General features: G+C 39.1%; 1 protein-coding gene across 1 annotated transcript; it reads left to right on the top strand.

The window, feature by feature from the left end:
• Positions 1-5,444: 5,444 nt before the first annotated feature.
• Positions 5,445-6,243, top strand: LOC102588142 (uncharacterized). The gene is made up of 2 exons (XM_006367310.2): positions 5,445-5,702; positions 5,917-6,243. The coding sequence occupies exons 1-2, from the start codon at positions 5,445-5,447 to the stop codon at positions 6,184-6,186; spliced, it is 528 nt and encodes a 175-aa protein (XP_006367372.1). The 3' UTR covers positions 6,187-6,243.
• The last annotated feature ends 3,174 nt before the right edge of the window (positions 6,244-9,417 follow it).

The raw sequence follows: 9,417 nt of genomic DNA, 5'->3' as shown, positions 1-9,417 counted from the left end.
AAAGAAAATGCGACCCCGCTCAAAAAAGACTCAACGAACTTTCTGTCGACCTAGAGTTCTGGTGGCTCCTACATAGGCAGCAGTTGCGCAACTATCATGGCTGCTACAGCCACTGGACGTCCTCCTTTCGAGGTTGTCCAGCCCGTTCCACCACCCCAAACCACCACATACGCCACCCTTTTCAATTCCAATACTATAAATCCTAAACAATCTGCCCTAATTAACTCAAAAACAATCGTAAAATCAATCAAAATAATTCATGGAGAACCTACTATCACGTTTTCAATGGAGGAAAGACAAGACTTTAAGATCGAAGAGGGATTACATCAAGCAGTGGTGTTTAAATTATCCCATGGTGCGCCAGATTTGAACGTATTAAGGTCAATTTTACCGAAACATCTTGGTACCAAGGGCAATTGTTTAATTGGCTTACTTGCTCCAAGACAAATTTTGTTGAGGTTTGTTCAATATGAAGATTATGTACTAGCTTTATCTCGCTCAGTTAATTATCTTCTCTACAATGGAGAGGAGCACCAATGTAGGGTTTTTCCATGATCCATTGGATATAACCCTAAGGAGGAAACGACGTTAGCTGTGGTTTGGATTTCTTTACCGAACCTATCTCCAGATTTTGTTTGCAAAGAAATCTCTGCTGTCTATAACATCAGCAGTTGGGAAACCAATAGCTATAGATAAAGCTATTCAAATCAAGTCAAGACCTAGCACGGGTAGGGTCAAGGTTATACTTGATCTAATGGAAAAGCTTCCAAATCGTATAAGGTTGCAGTTTTGAAATTTTCTGATTTTAGGAAGGGAATTTGAATTTTCTAGAGAGATGGAAAGAAATATGGAGTACAAGGGAAGTGGAAGGGTGTATCATGTGGAAGCAAGTGTCATCTTGGTATTCAAAAGATGGCACAATGATCAGATACCTGACAGACATGTGGCAATTGCAACGGTTCTCATGCATAATTTCACAATGCAATGTTAAGAGCGCTAACCTTCGATAACGGACCGGTTCCCTCTATGTAAGTTGAACGTTATTGCCTAGATCTGTTATGACCTCCCTTTTCCTTCAACAAGTCTACCATGTGTGTATACCTACAAAAGGTATGATACTGAATTTGCTAAAACATACATAACTGAAAAACAAGGATACCTGCTCCCTGTGCATAGTCATGAGATGGTTGATTGCTTCAGGCATGATCCATTCAGTTCAGTTTTAGCATCCCCAACTTTAATTTGTTTATCTTGACCGGGTCCCTCGTCAGAGCTTTTGTGAAGATATCAACGATTGGATCTTTGATCTTACAGAATTACAAGCTGATATCTCATTTCTCAACATGATCCCTCAGAAGATGATTTCTCACACCAATATTCTTAGGCCTTTTATGGTGGACTGAGTTCTTAGTCATAGTGAGAGCACTCGTGATAGCACATAGGAGAGGGATAGTCTGAGTAACCACTCTAAGAACTTCACGCTGCTGTTTGATCCACATGAGTTGAGCACACCGGCCTGCATCTGCTATATCCTTGCCCTTTTTTTTCTTCATGAATGAGATATGAGCCCATAAAATGAGTCATTCCTGCTCTTTCTATCAGTTTGATACGCAACATCACCATATTCCTTCAATCCCCTACAAAATCTCCTGATGGATAGAGTAGAACCAGGTCCCTGTCTTCATCAAAAGTCTTAGGATTATCTTAGCCGCCTTCAAATGTGATTCCTTTTGGAATCTTGCATAAATCCTAACACTTGTATCTTTTACATCTGGACTAGATTCATCAGCATCTAGCTTCGAGTTGGTCCCCATAAGAGTGTCAATTGTCTTGGCGTCCATAATATGAAACTTCTTCTGCAACTTGTTGTACATTTCTTGACAAACAGAGGTACCTTCAGAAGTTTGGTGGATCTGCAGCTCCAAGAAGAAATTTAATTCTCCCATCATGCTCACTACTCATGATTGCAACACAACCTCTTTTGAAACCATTGTTGAAGGGGAACTTGGACAACCTGTCAGCTGGTCGGGGAACCGGGTGTCGCACTTTTCTTCTTTCAAACTGAGCTTGATTAACTTCTTCATTCTAACCTTCACAATTCATATTATCAGTTTGAGCAACATCAACTTTGTTCAGCATTGTCTACCGAACCAGGTCCCTCATCAGGTTCATCATTTGCATTAGCTTCTTTGGGATGAATGATGATCTGGTCTATTTCCCTTTGATGCAAGCTTCACACACCTTGTCATTGCCGAACTTTAGGTTATATAGGCCATGAACCAGGTCCATGTTTTTGCACCTTCTAGCCGTCAAGATCACCTCATTTGTTGACAAATTGCTAGCAATGCACTTTTCAAATAGAGATCTAACTTTATTGTCTTCATCACAGATTTGTGACACACTGAGGAGACTGTATTTTAGTCCACTCACATAGTATACATTCTCGATTGAGTGTTCAACCGATCTGCCAATTATTCCAACACCATAAATATACCCCTTTTCCCATTACCAAACGAAACACATCCTCTTTGAAGTGCCTTCAGAGAGAGAGGAAGTTTTCAGTCCTTCCAGTCATATGCTTCGAGCATCCACTGTCCATGAACCAACACTGACTGCTACCTCATCCACTCCCCTACAACAAAGATTATTTGTTGGACTTAGGAACCCATTTTAATCTGAGTTCCCAGTAAGCAGATAAAGGCATAATGAGAGTGTTTCTTGTCCAATAAGGCAGAATAATCTTTTTCAAGTTAGAGGACTTGGATATAGGAGTAGGTCCCTTGTTCTGGTTAAATTTCTGTCTAAAGTAGACTGAGACCTTTTCTTGAGAAGCTTTCTTGGCTTGGCAATCCTTTTTCAGGTGACCATTGCGACCACAGTGAAGACATAATAGATTATCTAACACAGAGACATACTTACTGTAGGGATTGTAGGGAGGACTGATGTTTAAGCTGCCTAACCCCTTCCTGTTGTAGTTACTTTGACTAGTGATGTTAGAAAGTAACTTGGTAGAGCTAGTCCATTTTAGAGATTTTTTCAGTTCTTCTCTAAAACGGACCAGGTCCATCTGATCATTTCTTTCCAAGGCTAGAGCAAGTCTGGTTTCAGCAGTGTTTAGACTTGCTTCTAGCTCTATTTGCAGACTACTAGCCTTCTCTTTTCTTTTGCCAGACTTTTCATTCATTATGCTCAATTGTTCCTTGAGTTTTAGATTTTCAGTCTCTAGAACTGTCAGTTGTTCCTCGATGACAGACATGTGAACAATCAGTGCTATATTTTGTTTATTAGACTTTTCTAGAGTGTTGTTCATAGAGTCCTTTTCAGTTGTTAACACATCAACTAGATTTCTCAACCTTTTAACAAAATAAGCATTTAAATTTTGTTTAATGTCAAGGAGAGTTACCTTTTCTTCATCTTTCTCGTCATCAGATTTAGCCATGAATGCGAACATGCCATCAAACACATTATCATCGTCTTTAACAGCTAGCATGGATGCATCTTCGGGACATTCTGATTCTTCTAACTCACTTGAGGAATCCCCCTAGACAGCCAAAGCTTTCTTCACAACATAGTCAGCTACAACTTTTCTTGCTTTTTTCTCGGATACCAGGTCCCTTCTTCTATATTTTTCACCTCCAGATCTTTGATACTCTTTGGTTTCAGCCTTGAGCATCGGACAGTCTCTCATGAAGTTTCCAGCCTTTCCACACTTATGACATAAGTCACTTGAATTTGCAGCCCGGAGAGCGTTCCCTCCCTTTCGAAAACCTCCATGCTTTCTCACGATTTTTTGGAATCTCTTGGTGAGATAAGCCATATCCTCCTCTTCACTGGAGATTTCACCTAATGAGATCTTAAGAGCTAGATACTTATCTTTCTTTACCTCCTTCTTTGCAGTGTCTTGGTTTCTATTCATTTCATGAGTCTAAAAGTTACCAATGAGAGCATCCATCGTCAAAACCTTCAGGTCCTTTGCTTCAGTGATGGCATCTACTTTGCTTGCCCATGACTTAGGAAGAATTCGAAGAATTTTCCTTACCTGTTTACTAGGATGGATAGGCTCTCCCAAGCAGCGTAGCTCGTTGGTTATTGAGGAGAATCTAGTATGCATGTCATGAATAGTTTCTCCCTCCTTCATTGTGAAGTTCTCATATTGGGTGGTCAACATGTCCACCTTTGATTCCTTCACCTACTCCGTGCCCTCATGGGTCGTCTTGAGACAATCCCAGATTTCTTTTGCAGACTCACATGCCGAATCCGATTGTACTCTTTAGCGCCTATACCACACACTAGCAGCTTCTTTGCTTTGTAGCTTTTCTCTATCTTCTTTCTGTCTGCCTCATTGTATTGTTGATGAGTCTTGGGAACGACTATGGTAATTTCTCCATCCTTCACTTCAGTAGTTGGGATGAAGGGTCCATCAAGCACGATATCCCATAGATCACTGTCTTCCGCCATCAAGAAGTCGTGCATCCTAGTTTTCCACCAGCTATAGAACTGGCCATTGAAACGAGGTGGTCTTGTTGACGATTGTCCTTCTTCCAGGTTCAGTGGAGCAGCTATCTTTCTGCAGTATTCTCTCTCTTAGTGTTAACCGGCTAGAGAGCACCCGCTCTAATACCAATTGATAGAATATACGCGTCCACTATCAGTCAACAGACCAGGTCCCTTGACTCAGCAAGAACAGTAATCAAGAATGAATAATGAAGGAAATCAGCACAAACAGTTTACGTGGAAACCTCCTTCCTCAAGGGAGTAAAACCACGACCTATCATACAGGATTTTCAACTGTTTCCACTAATCTCTTCAAGAAAAAGTGAAACCCAGTTACAACCAAAGTAAGAGGAAGTTATTAATCTCACAACTAAGTAATAATCCTATTACTTACTGAGCCTAAGCAGAAACCACAATGCCCACTAAGCTATCACCCCTAGATAACTTAGACTTTGCTAAGCGGATACCACACCGCCCACTAAACCACCTAACTCTAGATGATTTAGAATTTGACTAAGCAGATACAACACTGCCCACTAAATCTGTCAACCTTAACTGACTTAGACTTTTAGAAACTGAAACAAAATATTTGAATCCTTTATAGAATAGGAACAGATTTACAATGTAAGCACAAAAGTATAACTCCTAAGACACACTATGACGCTTGCAACTCGATTAGGTCGTTGTTGCACTTGTCGGAGAATACTTCACTGAGATGGTCTTTGCTTGTGTACTTGAGAATTTTCAAGATGCAATAACTTATAAAATGATAGACACAAAACTCAAACTCAACAAAGATGCTTCAGCACTTTATCAGATCCTTTTGTTGAGTGTAAGTATTGTTCTACCTTGAAAATGGCTTTTTCCTTCTAAGCTGGTGAGTTTTTTTTGTTTGCCAAAATCTTGAGTTTGTGTAGTTTGGAAAGAGATGATATAAATCAACACAAACCATGCATAGCAGTGGAAGCTCTGTCCCTGTCCCATCCATGAGCCGACTTCATGCTAAAGCCAAGGACAATGTAAGCCCTGGTATGGTTGGGACCAAAATGGTTGAAAGGGTAATAAATATGCGGAAGCTGGTTCCTCCGAAACAAGACGACAAACATTCTCCACACAGTAACTTATCTGCAAAGTCTTCATCACCTGATAGCTCAGGTTTTGGAAGATCATTATCAAAGAAATCCTTGGATATGGCTATTAGACATATGGTATGTACATTCTTTTCACATTCCTATGCTAATAGAATATTGTGTTGTACAACAGACTGAAGACATAAGTATATTTTCAAAAACTGATTAGAGTAGCAATATTTGTTGTTTAATTTTTTTATAGCTCTAAGTCTTAGATGATCCGTCTTGTTGGCCTTCTTGTTCTCTTATCCTTTTAGGATTTGCTTAACTTTGAGACATTGCTCTTGGACAGGATATAAGGCAGAGAGTCCCGGGTAATCTGCGTCCCTTGATGACTAATATTCCAGCATCCTCTATGTACAGTGTGAGATCAGGGCCGCCTACTAGAGGCAGGACAAGCAGGTCAATTAACATGCCTGACTCCCCACTAGCCACTAGCAGTAATGCTAGTTCTGAGGTGAGCGTAAGCAACAACGTTGTGTGGGTTGATGGAAGTGAAATTGATGAAGACATTAGCAGTGATAAAGGTGCTCGATCACCTGCCAGTGTGCATGGGAGGTGATGATTGGCTTTCATGCTGCATGATGCTTTCTATGTTTTGGATCGGTGCCAGTTTTAGAGGTCTGACACCTGAATATGATTGTTTCCTTGGAAGAACTGACTGATTTGATTCACCTGACTATGTAAAGATTGATGCACTGTCTAGCTGTATTTTGAATCATTGTATTATTAATCCTGTTAATGCCAATGCCTCGTTTTTGTTCATGAGAAATGTGACATATATGAGATTAGTGTGTCTAAACATCTTGTGATGTGAAATGTGACATATATGACATTTTGCTTTCTTAGAACATTTAATTTACTTTTCTAACATATAATTCATTTGTCGAAATGTCTATCTATTGTTCCTTCAGGTCATTTTAGACAGTGAGATGCAATGGAGTTACCAGATGCAGTGAACTTGTTTTGACATGGATGCTGAACAAAGATAGTAGATTTCAACCGCGATGTCTAAAGCTCAAATACATTAGAGATAAATTATACCATTAGCAAATCAAATAGTGCTTTGATGAATTATCAACTAGTGTAGTTCCAATAGAACAACACAACCACTCATGTTAAGGAAAATTCAATCATTTTATGCTCTTTATTGTTGATGGTTTTTCTCATATATTATTTAATAAATATATGAGAAAAAATAAGAAAACATTTAATTTAAAGCATCTTGAAATTCCGAAGTTGTTCTAGAAGGGAAAATGGTCAAAGAGTTCACATTGAAGACTTGCCGACCATTTGATTTATCATTTGCTCAAGTCGTTGATTGTACTTGCCTAATAATTAGCCCTATAAAGACAAAACACCATAAGAAGACTGGAGTGATAAGAGAAATCTCTCACTTACGAATTTTTAAATTGCAATGATACCCCAATTTAATTGCACTGTAATATACCTTTAGGACTATTCAAAACGAGTCACTTTTTACTCTCCATACTTTTTTTGCTCAAAAATGCTTTCGTTGTTAGGTTTTTGGATCAAATATTGCTCTCCAACTAGCAAAAGAGTTCAAAACATACCTTGTTTCTAACTATTTTACAGGAGGAATTCCGCCTTCATTTGGTAATCTTTCTTTACTTGATAACCTTTTCTGCAAGCAAGAATAATTTTTTAGGGAAAATACCTGATGAATTATGTCAATTGCTCAACTTAAAGTACTTTGTAGTGAATGAAAACAACTTGAGTGGTACCCTGCCTCCTTGTCTTTTCAATCGTTCATCTATCGTGGCCATAGATGTTGGAACAAACCATTTAGAAGGAAAATTGCCTCCATTGCTTGGTATTTCTCTTCCTAATTTAGAGTTCATTAGCATTTATAGAAACAATATAACTGGAAATATTCCGGTAACATTGTCAAATGCTACGAATCTTCAGTCTCTTATTGCTGGTAGAAATAGACTCACAGGAAAAGTACCACCCATTGGAAATTTGCTGAAAATGCGGAGATTTTTAGTTGCTTTCAATTATCTTGGGAAGGGGGAGGATGATGACCTTAGCTTTCTCATCACATTGGTGAATGCCACTAGCTTGGAGCTTTTGGAGCTCAATACAAATAATTTTGGTGGAGTCTTACCTGCATCTATTAGTAATCTTTCGACTGAGCTTATAGAGCTTTCGTTGTCTTATAATCAGATTTCTGGAGAAATCCCAAGAGGGATATCCAATATCAAGAAGCTTCAGGCTTTCTTTGTAGCTTACAACAGATTTCACGATGAAATTCCGTCTGAAATTGGTGATCTAATATATTTGCAAGAGCTGGCTTTACTTGGAAATCAGTTCTCTGGCCAAATTTCCAATCTGATTGGGAAATTTAGCTTCTTTAACCAAACTCCAGTTTTAAAGAGAAAACAATCTGCAGGGGAGAATTCCTTCCTAGTTTAGGCAAATGCCACAATTTGGAACTGTTGGATCTTGGTTCAAATAACCTTAGTGGTTTCATACCATCAGAAATTCTTGAACTCTCATCCTTGTCAGAGGGCGTGGACCTATCTCAGAACCAATTAACTGGTTTCCTTCCGATGGAAATTGGGAAGTTGAGAAGTCTAGGCTACTTAAACTTGTCTGATAACAAGTTGCAGGGCCAGAATCCTACCAGTATAGGTACTTGTGTGAAACTTGAAGCACTAGACTTAAACAACAACAACTTTCAGGGTAGTATTCCTTCAACCATGAATAGTTTGTGAGGCCTGGGACTTTTAGTCCTTTCTATCAATAATCTGTCAGGTGGATCCCGGGATTCTTGAAGGACTTCAAATTTCTGCAGATTTTAAATCTGTCTAGCAATACTTTGGAAGGTGTTGTCCCAACAGGAGGCATCTTTAGTAATGCTACTGTGGTTTCCATCATAGGAAATAGAAATCTCTGTGGGGGTGTACCAGAGTTGGACCTTCCGGCTTGCGTTGTAGAGGTAAACAAAGAAAGGAAATCAGGTTTTCCCTTGAAAATAGTAATTCCTGTAGTTAGTGGGCTTATAGGATTGACATTCATAGTTTGTTTCTTGGCATACGGCAATTTAGTAGTATCTTATCAGTGTCTACTTAGGGAAACTGATAGATTTTCTGCATCAAATTTGCTTGGAGTGGGTGCTTTTGGGTCTGTATATAAAGGAATTTCTTAACACGATGGTACGATTTTTGCTATTAAGGTACTAGACCTTTCACACCATGCAGCTTCCAGGAGTTTTTTAGCTGAATGTGAGGTTTTAAAGAACATTAGACATCGTAATCTTGTAAAGGTTCTAAGTGCATGCTCAGGTATTGATTATGAAGGTAATGAGTTCAAGGCCATAGTTTATGAATACATGGATAAGGGAAGTCTACAGGACTGGTTACATTTCACTACTCAGGAGAAATCTGAGTCACAGGAAGAGCACAAGAAGCTCCGGTTTATTCAAAGATTAAACATTGCCATTGATGTTGCCTGTGCTCTGGATTATCTCCATAATGATTGCCAACCCCCAATAATTCACTGTGATCTGAAGCCAAGCAATATTCTTCTCGATGAGAACATGACTGCACATGTTGGTGATTTTGGTTTGGCAAGATTTGTTCCACCAGCAATTCCAAACTCATCAGCAAATTCAAAAAGCTCTACAGGTGTAGGGGGAACTATTGGTTATACACCTCCAGGTAATAATAAATCAAGGTTTCTGCTGGCTGTCATATGTATGTCTTTTGATAAGAATATCTCTAATTCTGTAGTATTTCTTGTTGACAGAATTAGGTATGGGAAGCGACGC

This window comes from Solanum tuberosum, unplaced genomic scaffold (assembly GCF_000226075.1).
Source record: "Solanum tuberosum cultivar DM 1-3 516 R44 unplaced genomic scaffold, SolTub_3.0 scf00762, whole genome shotgun sequence".
Lineage (NCBI taxonomy): Eukaryota > Viridiplantae > Streptophyta > Magnoliopsida > Solanales > Solanaceae > Solanum > Solanum tuberosum.
This window is presented reverse-complemented; position numbering and strand designations above follow the sequence as displayed.